Source organism: Castor canadensis, chromosome 4, assembly GCF_047511655.1.
Source record: "Castor canadensis chromosome 4, mCasCan1.hap1v2, whole genome shotgun sequence".
Lineage (NCBI taxonomy): Eukaryota > Metazoa > Chordata > Mammalia > Rodentia > Castoridae > Castor > Castor canadensis.
Genome location: NC_133389.1, coordinates 39,007,938 through 39,025,519, shown reverse-complemented (window position 1 = coordinate 39,025,519; position 17,582 = coordinate 39,007,938). Strand labels below are relative to the sequence as shown.

The window sequence follows — 17,582 nt, the reverse complement described above, 5'->3', positions numbered from 1 at the left end:
TCTGTGCAGTTTACAAGTCACTGGGACATAGGTTAGCCTGGCTGATCTTCACACAGTCCTGAAAGGGGTGAGATGGGGCATTTACCACCCATTCCAAACACAAGAAAAGTCCAGTTGGACTGGTACATGACTAATGCATGGTAACAGTCCCATACAGGGTAGCGAGATTGGACCTCGGCACACAGCTTCTGTCTTTTCATGCCCACTGTTTCTGATGGGGGTTCCCCATCATGGTCTCTCAGAGATAAGCTTGGAGAAAACTGATAGCCAGTAAAATGTGCAGAGGGAAGACAGGGAAAAATTCAAGCTGGGTTCATATGGTGTAATATGTAAGCAGCTGGTGATTATTTTTATATGGGCTGGAGACTAGAGCTTGGCTGGGAGGAAGCTTCACTTCTGTCCACACTGCTAATCCCAGGAATGTGAAAAGTATTCCCTTTATGGTTAAGATGGATTGGGAAAATAAGTCATAAGCAATAAGAAGTGAAGCAGATGACTCGTGTTAAAGTGTGACATAGGCCATCAGGGCTATAGAAATATCAGGCTTGGGACAAATCCACATGGAGTGCATGGTCCAGAAGGCCACCCTGGGAAAGGGTGGGGTTTGAGTCTGTGAAAAGGAGGGTGAAGGGTGCTCCCAATAGGTGAGACACAGGCAGTCCTGAGAGCCAGGATCAGTCTTAATGGCTCTGGGCAAGTGAGGACGGCCCACCTGGAGGGAGGTGACCCATAGTAGTGGGCCTGGGGACTGCATGGCTTCCTGTGGCCTGACCAGGAAGTTGGGACTATCATCAATGAGCACAAAACAATTTCATAAGTTATTTCCATTCCATATAACAGAAACGTGATGGAAAAGAAAGGGAAGGGGGAGAAAACCGAAAAGATGGAAAGAAAATGACTACAAAGAACAGTGAGGAAAGAAATGGGAAAAGGAAGAAAGAAGATGGATGGATCAAAGTCACTGAAAGGCCACCTTGGAAGGCAGCATGGGCCATGTCTCAGGAGGACCCCTTACCTGAGCAAGGGGGGCAGGACACTTGCTGACCATGGTCTGGCCACTGCTAATCCCTGGTGAGCTGATTATATAGGTATTAGCCAATGAGGGCTTAGGAGTTGAGCCTTTCCTAGGGCTTTCTCTTCTTCCTCCCTGTCACAAACACGTCTGGGTGTCTGCTTGGTGTCAGACTCTCTTGGCCTTGGGAGATTAGCAAAAAGAAACAACACCAAGGGTTGGCAAAGACAGAACAGGACCTCATCTTGTTTGTGTGTTTTGTGTCTGTGTGGCCTCCAGTCTGGGCTCCTGGCTGCCTGTAAGCCTTCTCAGGTTGTGCTTGTCCCACAGTGTCATCATCTCTGATCCACAGCTGTGCTGTCAGACCTGCTCTCCCTGCCCGCCCTGCTTACCTTGCATCCCAATTTCACAGCCCCACTCCCAGCACAGGTCCTTACTGTTGACTGTGAAGACAAAGTAAACCCTTTAAGGATAGCCCTACCCCACCTGCCTATTTACCTGTCCCCTTGTGCCCTGACCTCATTCCTAGAAGGTAAAGGGGTGTTCCTTTTTCTGGCACAGGCCAGCCTCTTTTCACTTGACTTCCCTTGAAATACTTCCTTTAGCATTAAGATGGCCTGTAGCCTGTTTTATCCAGAAAAGCCTTTCTCCCTGGCCCTGGGTCCAGAAATCTTTCTTCCATACTTCCCTTCCAGCATCTCAGGCCTTGTCTAAGCTCCGCTATCTTCCTTCAGGGTCTCTCCTTTCATCCCAGCTCTTCACCACTGCAATGAATCTACTCTTCCTAAAGTACTCATCTTTCAATCCAGGAGACACCTTTCTGTCTTGATCTTACTCTCTTGGCAGCACTTCTGTTGTTCCCTGTGAGAAGTGCTTGCTGTTCTAAGTTCAATAGCAAGACATTGACCTGCCTTCTCTATTCCTTTCCAGTCTTTCTGCTCCTCCTGCCCTTTGGGTGTTGGCCTTCTGCAGGTCCTAGGACCACATGTCTGTATGGGCAACCTCTTTTCTCTGGGTGGCTTCAAGGGCTTTTTGATGACCCTGTATTTGTATCTCTCATATAGCTTTCTCTCTTGGCCTTGAGGTCAAATATCCAGCAGCTCCTTGGATGACTCCTTTTGAACATCCCACATGTGTTGGACACACACCATATCGACACATACCATGTCTAAATCAAATCTTCTCCCCCTGCTGACTTGCACTGAGTCAGTAACATCACCAGCCAGTTGTCCAAACCAGGAACATCTCCCTGGCCCTGACCCCATCTGTCAGCCCCTATATCATTCGTCTGCCTCTTAGAATTCTGCTTCTTTGTCCATTCTATTTGTAGTTGTTGGCATACAGAAAATGCTCGATGTTTATTGAATGACTGATAAACAAGATACCATTTGAGAACAAAATGAATCACATGGGATTGCTCAATCAACGTGGGTACCTATATTTGTTTGACTGAATAAATCTCCTGAAAATGTAATGGACTCATACAATCATTTTTATTATCTCTCATAGCTTCTTTGGACCAGGAATTTGGGAGCTACATAGAGTGGTTTTGGCTCAAGGTTTCTTGTGGGCTTATAGCCAGGTGGCACCTGGGTCCAGAATCATCTCAGAGGCTGCTTCAACCACATGTCTGGTGCCTGGGCTGAGAAGAAGCAGTAGCTGGCAGCACCTCAGGCATTTCTCTTTATCTCTCTGTGGTCTCTCCATGAGTCTCCCTGGCATTGGTGATTTCTCGCTGAGTCTTACACAGCAGCTCAGGTTCCAAAGAGAGAAGGCCAGTGGATGCTATATTACTTTTCCTTACCATTACTCATTAGAATCAAATCATTAAAGCTGGCCGTCATTCAAGGGTAGAGAATTAGATATCATTATTTTGTAGAAAGAATGCCAAAGATGTTGGGTGTGAAGTCCTCTGTGTTTTAACACATTATAGGTTCTTATAACTACCATCACTAACAATATACAGGAGAAATCTAGAAAGTATTCCCTTAGCTATTTCTTTACAGTCATGCACTCACCTCATTTCCAAACACTTCAAACCATTGATCTATTCTTTCTCCCTATAGTTTTACTTTTCCCAAAATGCCACATGAGTAGAGCCATTTGGTGTGTTACCTTTTGCGACTGGTTTCTTCACTCTGCACAGTGGTCCTGAGACCACTTGTGTTATTGCTGGGTGTATCAACTGTCCATTCCTTTTTTTTTTTTTAATAGCTGTGTACTTGTCCATATTACAAAGGTACCATAGTTTGTGTACCCATTCACTTGTTGAAGGACATTTGGGCTGTTTATGGGTGATTCCAAAATAAAGCTGCTATAAGCTGTTTTTTGGTGATTCCAAATAAAGCTGCTATAAACATTTATGTAGAGATTTTGTGGGAATCTAAATTTTCATTTGTCTGTGGTAAATGCCTAGACAAGGAATGCTTTTAGGTAAGGCATTACCTGGCTCTTTCCTTAGCAGCACAGTCAGGAGTTATTTCTTTATTGATTTATTTTTTATTAGACAAATACCCTATTTGAGTCTTTGGACTTCAGAGTCTTAAGTACCTTTAAAAACACTGCCTATAGGAAGGGCCATTCTTTTAGAAATCACTGTTCATAGTTTATTTGACTATTCTTTATTCTTAAGCATTTTTAAGGCTTAGGAAGCCTTGTGGATGAATCATGAGATAAAATTCTTGTGTCTTTATGCCGCTCAGTCACCCCAAGCTCTCATGTCACCCGACAATTGCTGTGTGCCTTTATTCTACATCTTTACAAAAGGACAAGCCTATGCCAGTACTTTGAGCAAATCATCTCTCAAAACCCACAGAGTACAGATTACCAGACATTCTCTCTCTGTCTCTTTCTCTCTTTCTTTGGTGGCACTGGGTTTGAACTCTGAGCCTCATGCTTTTAGGGCAGGCACTCTACCACTTGAATCACTCTCCAACTCTCAGAAATTATAGCAATTGTCAAAATACAGTTGGTTCTCTGTGTTTGTAGGGTATTTGCCTGTGGATTCAAGCAACTGTGTATCCAAAATAGTAAAAAAAAATTGCACCTGTGTTGAACAGACTTTTATTTGTTATCATTCCCTAAACAATATATTATAGCAACTATTTATATAAATTTACCTTGCATTAGGTGTTATAAATATTTTAGAAATCATTTAGAGTATGCAAGGGGATATTTTTGTAGGTTGCACTTTCATAGGTTATATGCCATTTTATGTAAGGAACTATAGATTTTGGTATCTGTGTAAGGTTCTGGAACCAGTTCCCCATAGATATCAAGGGATGACTGTTCCAGAAATAAAGGAGACAACAACATTTGAGAGTATTAGAGAGTGAAAAATGCACTGTGATCTTTGTGCATCTAAATGGAATGAAAAGAAATGGAGGTCTGTGGCCCAATGGATGTGGCTCTTAGCTTGCATCCTTGGCCACTGAAGAGCTCTGAATTCTAGAACTGCCACCTGTGGTCAGTCTTTTCCTCTCATAGGTCACCCTTACCTTAATCTTTTCCTCTCATAGGAAACCCTTTTGGGTTTCTTGTTTACCGGTTCACCCAATGTGCAGAGCTTTCACTGGGTTTCCTTATGGATGAAAGGGGGAGGGTTGGCTCCTCTTGCTGAGGGATGTGGAGGTTAAGTGGAGCTGGAAGGTTAGGAATGCCCTGAGATTTTGAACTTTGCTTGTGATGTTAGAGTTTGGTTAAAGGCCCAGCCTTGTGACAGTGGTGAGGGAGGACTTAGACAAAGCCCAGAACCCGTGTGCTCACATGCCCATTCCATCAGTTCCTTTGGTAGCCTGGGGACTACAGAAAAGCCCCCAATCTGTGATGTTTCAGCAAACCCCAGCAGTGCTTATTGCTCATCTGATAGACTCATCATGTCACAATGGCCCTAGCTTTTGAAATCATGATTTGCTGTCCTGATGGGGTTTGGCTGTCTCCCGTTGGTGAGCTACCTCCAAACTGTGCTCTGCCAGGCCCTGAAGTGGCAGCTGTATGCCCGCCACCACCGTGGCTGCTTTTGCATGCCCTGGGCTGGCCTGAGACAGCCAGCCGTGAGTAAGAGCAGAGCTAATCCTCAGCTGGGAGTGGGAAGGGGAAAGAAGGGGCCGACCCAAATCCTGAGGTTTCTTTGTGTCTCAGGACTCTGGTGTCTTTAAGCCTCTTTTCTTCCCCTGCTCTCTTTCTTCCCCACTGCTGTCATTTACAACAAAAACTTCCTAGGCCTGCCTGCTCCCTAAAGAAGAACGCACCGGCTCTATTATATTAACATAGGCAGTTCTGCAAAGTCTAAACAGTTTAAATTTCATTATTCTGCACAGATTTTTTCTGGGGACTAGACAAACTACTAATCCTGTGAAGGGACAAGAGAGGTTTCATCCCTGTGCGCTCAGGACTGTGCTTTGCTTCTGTCCTCTTGGGCAGGTAGGGGGAAAACAGGACTCCTCATCCGAGCTCTTCAGCTGTCCAACAGCAAAGGGCTTGCCCACATCCTGCATGAGTCACTGGGACCATAAGTCCCTTCGATGGAGAGCGGGGTCAGCTCTTTGGCCGTGTGAAGCAGTGTGTATGGATTCCAAAGTGTGTTTTGCTCATATCAATCACTCATTGTGACTGAAGGGCCTTAGGTGTCATTAGTATTTTAATAGTTTCCCATGAGTTTACAGAGGACTCAGAGTAATCAATGGAATTAAACTGGAACTGACAAGGCTAAGTGTGCCAGCCCGCCCCAGTGCTCTGTTATTTTGCAGCACTGTTCCTTTTAGGGTGTAGACTTCACTTTCTTTGGTCAGGATCCTGATTTGTCCTCCTGGGATCAATAGCTGGCAGGGTGTCGAGCAGCAATGTGATGTCCTCAAAGCACCTTGCGCTGAACCTGAGAAATTAGCTGTGTTATTCATTTATTTATCTGCTCAACACGTTCATTGAGCACCTGCTATGTGCTGGACTCCTTTTAGCCCCAGAGAGACAACAGTGAACAAAATAGGCAAAGAGGATTGCTATCCTTCATGGGGATTTAGTAGGATAGAAGCAGGAGAGATAGTAAGTAGAATAAATGAGTAAGTTACATGGTGTGCTGGGAGGTGACCATCTGGTCTCCCTTTTCCTCACCTTCTTCATTTGCAGAATGAGAAAACTGGTCCTTCCTTTCCATTCTTCTCTAGGTTCCCTTATACATTTTTTGCATTGCTTCCTAAAGAAATCCATTAGTATTTTTCATCCAAAAGACAATTTTGTTTTGAGACAGGGTCTCACTATGTTGTCCAGGCTGGCCTGGAACTCTTGATCCTTCTGCCTCAGCCTCCCAGGTTCTGCAATTATAGGTGTGTACCAGTGCACCCAGCAAGATTGCAGATATTCTTTTTTGTTTGTTTTTTGGTAGGACTGGGGTTTGAACTCAGGGCTTCGTGCTTGGAAAGCAGGCACTCTAACATTTGAATCACATCTCCACTCCATCTTGCTATGGCTATTTTGTTTTATTTTTTATTTTTGGTGGCACTGAGGTTTGAACTCAGGGCCTCCTGCTTGCTAGGCAGGTGCTCTTATTATGTGAGCTACTCTGCCAGCCCCCTAATCTGGTTATTTTGGAAATGGGGTCTCATGAACTATTTCCCTGGGCTGGCCTTGAGCCATGTTCCTCCCAATCTCAGCATTCCAAGTAGCTAGGATTACAGGCATGAGCCACCAGGACACAGCTTCTGCAGATATTCTTAATGCGTGATATTCATTTATCTGCAGAAGCTGTATGGCACAGAAGTGTTTCCAACAGTATGGATCTGCACTGTTCTGTTTGATGACAGTTGTGTCTCTCTAGGTGTGCAGTGAGATGTGGTGTTGCTCTGTGATTTGGGTTGAGGCCAGAGCCCAGCACTCCCAGAGTGGTAGGCTATTCTGAAGGTCATCAAAAATGGGTGCCTCCTCTGTGTGTGTATGTGTGTGGGGGTGCTGAGAAGCCAGGGGAGGATAGAGAGACCCAGTTCTTCTCAGGGCACAGCTGGCCCCCCTGGCTTCTGGATGATAGGGCCATGGAGTGATGTCTCTGTTTTGTTTTTCCTGGCCTACGGCTTTCTGCAAATGAGACTGTCGCTATCTTTGTTAATATGTATTGCAATTTTGCAATCTATGAAACTGTTGTCTTCCCCTCAATTTAAACCACAGCAGTTAATGAGTATCCAGTAAATGCCAGCCACTGGGCAGGGTGCAAGGGCTGTGGAGGGTAGCAGATGCCCCTGTGGGGAGCTTGCAGTTGCCCACTTGGGGGATTCTCAGTGCTGAGGAGCAGTGACCAAGGCTATGGGCCCTTTGTGGAAGGTTCTCTTTACAGCATCCAGAGAACCAAGGGGTGAATGTGCTTGTAGGACTGGCTTCCCTGCCACAGAAGAGAGGAGTTGATGTTTATTGCCTGTGTTGGTTCTGGCATTTTCCATGAGCTAGAGGTAGGGAATGGAGCTACATGTGATATGCATGCTGTCAATGCTTCCTCCACATGGAACCCTGGAGAAACAGCCAAGCCATGCAGGCAGCAAAACCAGTGGAAGAGCCTCCTGTGTAAGGATGCTATCTCTTGATGCCTTTCAAATGTGAATCTGTCAACTTTCTGGATATGAGTTGGTGTGGTTGGTGGATGGGCCCCAGTGTGAATATGGCTCCTGCCACCTCCTTTCCTTGTTGAGGAGGAGCTGAGTGCTAGGGCATTGGGGTGCAGGGTAGGGTGAAGGGTGAGGTGGACTGTTTTCTAGGATAGTAGCAAGAATTGGGTAGAGGGAAGACTGGGAGCAGGTGCCGGGGTCCTGAGGTCAAATTTGAGGAGGGATGGTGGAGCTGGATGGCATGACCTTTGAAGGCAAAGAACAGCCTAGCTGGGGTGAAAGGCAGGAAGGGTAGGAGTGGCCTCGGTGGTGGGTACCATGAAGCGGGGACTTAGTCAAATGGAGAGGGTGAATCCTCTGTTGCTGGAATCAAGAGCTTTATTAATTTACTCATGGAGACTCTAGGGTGGGGAAGAGGTGTGTGTGGAAGGGCTGGGCAGAGGCATCCTGATGATGCCTGGTGCTGTGAACTCCAACCCAGCAAGGTCTGCAATATCCCACAAAATGTGTCTGTGCTTTGTGAGTAAATTATACTGTTTGATGTCTTGTCAGCATCTGTAGCTGTGCCTCCCAAATACCCCATCCAGTATGATCTTATAAGGAAAGGCACCATCTTTGCTATGGCGTTAATGGTGGAGCTCAATGGTATACCCCATTGCTGGCCTTGCTGTTACAGATTTCCCTTACCATTGACTTTGCTTCCTGTTACCAGCTCCTTTTGTGGCCTGGGCAGATTGTGCCCAGGAGAGAACTGTGTTGAGCTGAGTTGAGAGGGGGAAGGTGGTCTGTTTTGTGCTGCTGTAACAAAAATACCTGAAGCTGAGTAATTTACAATGGGCAGCAGTTTATTGGCTCACAGTTTCAAAGGCTTGGAAGTCCAGGATTGGGGGTGCACACCATAATGGGAGTACAAAAGGAGGAGGAAGACCAAATTTATCCTTTCATAAGGAACTCCTTCTCCAGTAATGGCTTATTCCCATTTATGAAGGGTGACTTCTCATGACCTAATCACTTCTTAAAGATCCCACATCACAACACTGCCACATTGGGGATCAAGTTTCCAACACATACACTTTGGGGGACACATCTGAACTGTCACACTTTTAGATCTCGTGACCAAAGACCTAAGTAATTTGATATACTTAATTTGATATTCCTAGCCCTCCACAAACTGAATTCAGCCTTATTTCATCTTTTTGTTCTCTCACTGGACCTCTGCTCCTCACACCAGTGCTCAGCACTTCTTCCCCTTCCACCAAACCCTCCCGACTCACAGGGGCTCTGATGTGGTAGCTCCATGGATCTGCTCTGCTGAGCCTGGGTAGAAGTGACCCTATAACCCTACCCCTTCTTGCCTTTCCAGTGGTGAGTCCCACCTCCCTCTGGTGTCCTTCCCTTTCTAGTTATAACAATGTGTTTGAGTTCCTTTCTCTCAGGAGAATAATGCTCATTGGACAAGATCCTGTTCTCATTCATCTTTGTGTTCTCGGGGTGCTCCCCCCATGCACTCTTCTCAGCCACTTCCTTTCTTGTAATTTTCTTTGCTTCAGATTTATAATGTTTTCATTGATTTTTCTGGTGGTACTGGGGTTTGAACTCAGGGCTTCCTGCGTGCTAGGCAGGTGCTCTACTGCTTGAGTGACACATCCAGTCCTTTTTGGCTTGGTTATTTTAGAGATAGGATCTTGGTTTTTGCCCAGGTCAGCCTGGACTGTGATCCTTCTATTTTGTACTTCTTGCTGTTGCTGAGATGACAGGCTGGTGCTACTTTGCACAGCTACAGGTTGAGATGGGGTCTTGTGAACTATTTGCCTAAGCTGGCCTTGAATCACAATCCTCCCAGTTTCCTGAGTAACTAGGATTGAGACACCAGTACCTGGCTAGTGTTTACATTTTTGAAGGGTTTTCCATCTTGGTTTTAGGTTTCTGGTGTGTGTTTTAGAGACTGACCCCAAAATTAAATATGTAAAGTTCAGGTCCCCCTCAAGCATAATTCTTTCTAGTCTCCCAGGCTCTCCCACTGTCCCCATTCTCCCTTTCCCAGTGCCTTTCTCAAATATTCGTATTAGTTCATAACAGTAAAGTGATCTAAGACACTGTGTGCATTTCCCCACGCTGTGTAGATTAGTGAAGGAAGATTGGGGATGCATGAAATGACACTGTTTCCAGTACCTAGATCCACTCTCTCTAAGAAAAATTTGATTTATAACTACATTTTATAGGTTGGTCTTGCTTACTCTAAAGCAGAGGTTAGCGGCCCTTCTTGTAAAGGGCCAGGTTATAAAAATTTCCAGCTCAGCTGCAAGTGCTCTGCTGCAGAGCTTGAAAGTGAGCAAGGAAGTGAGCATGGAAAGGATGACGTGGCTAGGTTTGACTGCACCCTGCTCTTGACAATAGAAACCCGAAGAACAAGCAAATGATCCTTTGCACCACAAAGAAAGTAAATTTGAAAAAGATGCATTTTTCATCGAAAAGCAAAAGACTAAGGAGCATACAGGACATTTTTGGGGTGATGGAAATATTCTATACCTTGACCATGGTGAGAGTCACACAGGTAAATACATTTGCCAGAACTCATCACACTGTACAGTTTAAACCCCTCCATTTAGTCGAAGGGTTTTGTTTTGTTTTTGTTTTATGGTGGGGCTGGGGTTTGAACTCAGGGCTTCACAGTTGCAAAGTTGGCAGTCTACTGCTTGAGCCACACCTTCAGTCCACTACATTTAGTTGAATGTAAATTATACTTTCATTACTTTGGAACTAATAGGTATAGGCAAATACTTTCTCAATGGAACCCCAGCAGCTCAGCAACTAAGAGATAGCATAGATAAATGGGACTTCATAAAACTAAAAATCTTCTGCTCAACTAAAGAAATGGTCTCTAAACTGAAGAGAACACCCACAGAGTGGAAGAAAATATTTGCCAGCTACACATCAGACAAAGGACTGATAACCAGAATATATAGGGAACTTAAAAAACTAAATTCTCCCAAAACTAATGAACTAATAAAGAAGTGGGCAAGAGAACTAAACAGAACTTTCTCAAAAGAAGAAATTCAAATGGCCAAAAAACACATGAAAAAATGCTCACCATCTCTAGCAGTAAAGGAAATGCAAATTAAAACCACACTAAGATTCCACCTCACCCTTGTTAGAATAGCCATCATTAGCAACACCACTAACAACAAGTATTGGTGAGGATGTGGGGGAAACCTTTTACACTGCTGGTGGGAAAGCAAACTAGTACAACCACTCTGGAAAAAAATTTGGAGGCTACTTAAAAATCTAAACATAGATCTACCATATGATCCAGCAATACCACTCTTGGGGATATACCCAAAAGAATGTGACACAGGTTACTCCAGAGGCACTTGCACACCTATGTTTATTGCGGCACTATTCACAATAGCCAAGTTATGGAAACAGCCAAGATGCCCCACTACTGACGAATGAATTAAGAAAATGTGATATCTATACACAATGGAATTTTATGCAGCCATGAAGAATGAAATGTTATCATTCACAAGTAAATGGATGGAGCTGGAGAACATTATTCTGAGTGAGGTTAGCCTGGCCCAAAAGACCAAAAATTGTATGTTCTCCCTCATATGCAGACATTAGATCAAGGGTAAACACAACAAGGGGATTGGACTTTGAGCACATGATAAAGCGAGAGCACACAAGGGAGATATGAGGATAGGTAAGACACCCAAAAAACTAGATAGCATTTGTTGTCCTCAATGCAGAGAAACTAATGCAGATACTTTAAAGTGACAGAGGCCAATAGGAGAAGGGAACCTGGAACTACAGAAAAGGTTAGTTTGAGAAGAATTAATTTAGAAGGTAACACACATGCACAGGAAAGCAATGCAAGTCAACTCCCTGTATAGCTATCCTTATCTCAACTAGCAAAAACCCTTGTTCCGTCCTATTATTGCTTATACTCTCTCTTCAACAAAATTAGAGATAAGGGCAAAATAGTTTCTGCCTGGTAGCAAGGGGGTAGGGGGGAAAAAAGAGGGGGGTGGGGGGGTAAGGGAGGGGGTGGGTGAAGGGGGGAGAAATGACCCAAACATTGTATGTACATGTGAATAAAAGAAAAAAAAATTATATTTTCATAAAGTTGGTAAGAAAAGACCTTTGCTTCCTGCTAGCTTATGGTACAGCAATTCTCTGTCTGAAAACAATGAGAAAAAGCTGAGTGAAGTATAAATGTCAGGAGACATGTGAGCAACCAGGATTTGTGGGGTCAAGATGCTGGAAAGAAGGAAATTAACTGAGGTGAGTCGAACATTCTCTGCTGATTTTCCCTTTGAGGAATTTGTTGATTCTGAAGTAGCGCAGGCTTACAGAAAGAAGACATTGTGGTATTGGTGCAAGTGTAGATAATCAGACCATTGGGACAATGTAGAATCTTGGGGATAAGGCTGTACTGCAGTGGGGTAAGGTGTCTTCCAATAAATGGTGCTAGGTCAATAGATAGCCACATGGAAATAAGTGAATTGACCCTAATCAGGCACTGTGTATAAAACTCAATTCCAGATGGATCATAGATCTAAAGGTGAATGATGAAATAATAAAGATAAAAAAGGAAAATATATTCACAACTTTGGGTAGGCAAAAAAAAATTTAAACAGGACATAACAGTATTAGCCATAAAGGAATAAATGAGATAATTTGGTGTTCATTAAAATTAAGATCTTTCGTTCATCAAAATTAAGATCTTTCGTTCATCAAAAGATTCCAATACGAGTGAAAAGACCAGTCATAAAATAGGAAAAGATATTTATGTGTTCTCTAGTTGTGAATATACAAATCTTTAACAAAGGACTCATTAAAAATATTCAAAAAGCACCTACTAAATAAGAAAAAGACAGATAATCCAATAGAAAGACAGGCAAAAGGCTTGAATAGGTACTTCATTCAATATGGTATTCCAACAGCCAGTAAACTTTATTCTTTAGGGAATTACAGGTTAAAACCATAGAGATATTACTGTATACCCCCAGAATGGTTAAAATTTAAAATGATAATACTAAGAGTAGGTAAAGATGTGGAACAAAAGGGACACCTATATATCCACTTCACAAGAGTCTTCAGCTGAATTTATATATTCATACTCTGTGACATAACAATTCCATAATTAAATATGGATCCAAAAGACATGTATACATATATGCCCAAAAGACATACAAAAATCTTCATGGTAGTAATCTGTGATAGCAAAAAACTGAATGCAATATTCATCAACAGTGATTGCTTATAGTATATTCATTCAATAAAATACTATACAATGCTGAAAATGAATGTCCTATTATATCCATGTAACAACTTGGTTAAATCTCACAGACATCTAGTCCAGTGAAGGAAGCAGACAATGGCTAGTGCATACTACATATTTATATCAAGTTCAAATACAGGGAAAACTAATTTGTGATTTTCAAGCTAAGATAGCAGTTACTATGATGAGAAGAGGGCTTTAGTGAGGGTTGGACTAGTGGGGGCCGCGGGAGTACTGGTGATGTCCTATTTCCTTATCTGTGTGGTGGATACATAGACATATTCACTAAAAATTCATTGATTGGTACACTTTTCTAAATGTACTATATTTAAATAATAAATTTTACTTAAAAATACAGAGAGTGTAAGCTGTTGGCTGTGAGTCTCTAGGGTTTTCCCATTTGAGAATTGGAAGTCTGTAAAAGGGGTGTGGGGGAGGAGTGATGGTGAAACCCAAGAAGTTTTTCAGGGGCCTTGACTTCGAGATTATGCAGTGACAGATTTATCCTCATCCCTGCTCACAGTGAGTGCTTTAGCACTGTGGTCTCTGAAGAGCCTAAGGCCCAGGAAACAGTGAAATTGCCATATCTGTGTCCCCTGTTCTCCTTGGGAAACACCAGGGTTCTGTGATCCATTCTATCCCCAAGAGACTGTGCTGGCTGTGGGCAGAGTGCCTTAGGCAGGAGTAAGGGAAACAAATGGCGCCCTTTTGTTTCTCTTTCTTTCCCTCCTCCCCCTCCTCTTTTCTTATTCTGCTGCAGAGTCAGAATTCTTGTTAGGGAGCCCACACCCACAGACCAAAAAAGACAGAAAGACATTGATTAAAAGGACAGATGTAAATTAGCATTTTGTGGACTGAAACATATGCTAAAGATTCAGAACACAGTTGAACCTAGACTAGTGGGCAGTGCAGAAGTCTGCTTCTTGCATGCAAGAATTCCAATTTTTGGAAGCTGAATGAAAAGATATTTCAACAACTTGATTCAGGGAAATAAGACCTCACCAGGCTCAACAAGGCTGATTCCTGCAGGTCAGGACGTGGTTGCTCCTCCATGATGGCTGCATCTGTGCAGTGGTGTTGACTGGCTTACCCCCAGAAGTCAAGGCATGCCCATCTTGGGAGTGGGGTGGTCAAACCAAAATAAAACTGTTCTTTTTCAGTCTGGCTCCATCTTGGTAATGGCAAAGGCAAACTAAGAAACAGTGAGACATACTTGAAACAGGAAGATTCAAGTATGCCTGTTAACGGCATATTTTGGTTGACTTCAAACTCAGGGTTTCCCCTTAAATACTGCTTGCTTTTAGTTTAACCTTACCTGATTAAAAGCCTAATTTACTCCTAGAAGCCATTGTCCTAAAGAATTTGTTCTTGGTTCCTAACTGGTGCTGTTTCTCACATTATCAACTGACTTGAAATTTTTGTTGGCTGATTTAACAGGCAATATGTTTAAATGGTGTAGCTTTTTTCCCCACATTTTTCTCATTAATAAAGCACTTAAATTTGCCATGCATCTTGTGAAAATAGTGCTGAATTATTTGATTTGTGGAAAAGTCACAAGAACGTCACTGGCTTAGGAAGGAGAGGCCTTAATGGAGAGGCCTTAGGAAGCAGGGGCCAGCCATGCTTACTTTTACCACATGTACCGTTGCTGGGTGCTGACTCTGGCATTGTTAATCCAACGACTCAAGGGTTTTGTCCTTTTTGGAACCAGTTATCTTCCAACCAGCCAAAAATAGGCACGAAGTCAGTTGCTTTCAATGGTATCACTGCAAAGTGTGTCACGAGGTTTCTGAGAATTGGGAGATTTTTCTACTAATTTGGGAAGCAGCTGAGGAGACTCTTCGGGGCAGCTCTGATGTTTTCCTGACTCTCCAGGAGTCATGCATGGTGACACCACTGATTTCCTCCTCTGTATTTGATTGTTTTTGTGTGTGGAACTGGGGAATGAACCAGTAGCCTTGTACATGCTAGACAAGTGCTTTTGAGCTGGGCCCCCCAGTCCTTTTGTTTGAATTTTGTCTTTGAGAGAGGGTCTCATGACCCATGTCTGGGCTGGCCTTGAACTTGTGACTCTCCTGCCTCTGCCTCCTGAGTAATTGGGATTGCAGGCATGCACACACATGTCCGGCTTTGTATTTCAAATTAAAAAAAATTCTATTCATAAAGATAAAGAAAATCCACTGTACTGTGAAGATTGGATGAGTTGGCATAGTGGTAGCATCTAGAGTGTGTTGGAACACAATAAATTCTCAAACATTGGTTTGTTGTGTAGGTATAATGTGCATTAGTCACTGGCAGGTGCCTTACCAGCAAAATCTCCATTCCTCACAGTAGTTTGGTTTGGTGGTTCGTAGAGTTCTTATTTCCCTGTAAGGAAGAAGCTGCAGAGAAGTTAAGTAATTTGAATAAGGTCACACAGCTGGTGACTGGCTCTAGGAACTGAACCTAAGCTTCACCACCACCACCACCACCACCACCACCACCACCACATTTTCTCAATTATTCTTTTTGCAAACTGGGTTCTGAGCTCCCTGAAAGGTCTGTGGAAGTTATTGTGGAGGAAGGGGATGGGAAGGTCCATGAGTTTTACAATTTGGGAAATACCATTTTCTGCCAGATGTTGGCAAAGCATTTCCTATAAAGGGCAGATGGGAGGTATTTTAGTCTTTGTGGGCCATCCAGTCTCCATGGCAATAACTCAACTGCTGTGACAGTGAGAAGGTGCCACAGATGCTTAAATAACTGTGTACATTCATGTTCTACTAAAACTTTATAGAAATAGACGATGGGTTGGATTGGCCTATGGGCTGTGGTGTGCTGGTCCCTGCCTCTGTTCTTTGTAGCCCCACACTCTCTGGTGCTCTACCTCTCCATTACTGTCTTCTTGGCAGCTTTCCACCTAATCCATCCATTGTCAAAGTCACACATTCTACTAATGTTTGAATGGCTACTATGTCCTGAGCTGGAAGTAAGTTCCTGTCTTCATGGAACTGGCATAGGAGACAGATGGGTGTCAGGTGGTGAAGGGTTAGAATAGGGCAGGGGGATGGAGAGGGATGGGGCTGCTATTCTGTATGGGAAGTGGAGGAAGAACTCTCTAAAGAGAGAGCACTGGCACAGAATCCTACAGGCATGGGAGGAGTAAACCACATCACTATCTGATGAAGAGTATTCCAGGCAGGAGAACAGCAAAGGCAACGGTCCTGAGGTGGCACCATGCTTGGTACATTTGAGGAACAGGCAGGGATTCAGAGTGGCTGGAGTGAGTAAAGGGAAGAGTAGAAGGGGAGAGGCAAAATGGTAAGGGGTTTACTTAGGGCCTTATAGGTCACTGTAGGACTTTAAAATGGGTGGCCATGAAGGGGTTTGAGCAGCAGTGTCACAGTCTAACACACTACAAAGGATCCCTCTGGCTGCCAGTGGAGAGACTTGAGTGTGAGTCAGGGTGTCTGCAGGGAGCCTCACAAGTAGGAGGTTGGTGGAGAAGCCCAGAGTGTCTGAAAACATCATGAAGTCAGAGCCACATGCTTTCTTGGAGGAGCACAGTAGGATGTGGGAGGAACAGAGGTGCCAAAGCTGAATCAAGGTTTTGACCATGGTTGCTGGAAAGATAGAGTTGCCCTTCACTGAGATGGGAGATGGGGGGAGGGTGCGTTGGGGGAAGATGAGGAGCTCAGTTTGGATGTTTAAATTGGGGCTGTCAGGTGGACATCTATGTGCAAATGTCAAGTAGTCAATGGGTTGTCAAGTTGGAGTTCAGGTTAGGCTACACAGTGGGGAGTCAGCAAGTTGAAGATGGTTGTTACTGACAGAGGTCAGCTGGATTGCCTGGGGTGAGGGGAAGAAAGCAGAGCTGGGTTGGAGGCTGTTACTCGCTTTGCCCCAATCCCTCTGCTGATTTCACACCTGGAGGCTCTTACCAGTGAGCACTTCAGTAGCATCCTTCCTGTTTTTGTCATCCACAGAGCTACCAGGGAATCCTAGAGCAAATACCAGCCATGGTGCTCCCCTCTGAAGTCCCTGGTGAAGGAAGTGTGCAGGCACCTCCTATGCACTGAGTCCCCATCTGTACTGCCAAACAAACTTGCAGTACTTTACTATTCACCCTTACTGTGCTTGTGAGCAAAGCAGGCTGTTTTCCTGCTCTGGGTCTGAAGAACCACTTTCTTATCCAACGTGATATGGTGATATGCAGCCACTGTGTAAAGACATGGGAAGATTCTAGAGAGATGCTAATCATTGCAGTGCAAAGACTTTCTTCTTTCTATAATATTCCCTCAAGATGGTGATGAGGTTTCGGAGATGTATCCAAGGCTTGCGGTGGCAAGCCTTGCAGGTGGCTGTGGTACTGGTGAGGTAATGCATGATGACCCTGGGATGATTCAGGAAGAGGGAGTGGATCCATTGAGTTGTAGATGTAATGGAGAACTGCGTTGAAGAAGAGACGAGCCAGTTGGCTTCAGTGGGGAGCAGGTTCCCAGCAATACTACACGTCTTGGAGATGCTTGTGTGTATCCACGAGCCACATCCCACCAGGAGAGAGCTTCCCAGGGAAGAACTTAAGCAGGGTGCCCAGGGCACTGCTGGGCTCATGCCCATCAGCTTGGGATTTTGAAAGGAATAATAGCTTTCACCTGCATATGCCAAGTCAGATCAACTGATAATGCCTGCCTCTAGGTCAGGTCTCTGGAGAAGAAAGAAG

General features: G+C 44.1%; 1 protein-coding gene across 11 annotated transcripts in view; it reads left to right on the top strand.

Moving 5' to 3' along the window:
• The window catches only part of Fhod3 (formin homology 2 domain containing 3), a 489,096-nt gene that overhangs the window by 11,163 nt on the left and 460,351 nt on the right, over positions 1–17,582 (top strand). The window contains exon 1 of one of the 11 annotated variants that reach the window (XM_074069984.1): positions 11,753–11,880. The exons of the other annotated variants lie outside the window; for them this stretch is intronic. Coding sequence (XP_073926085.1) covers positions 11,854–11,880 — 27 coding nt within the window. The 5' untranslated portion in view covers positions 11,753–11,853. Of the gene's footprint in view, positions 1–11,752; positions 11,881–17,582 lie in introns of those variants that run through there. 11 annotated transcript variants of the gene reach the window in all.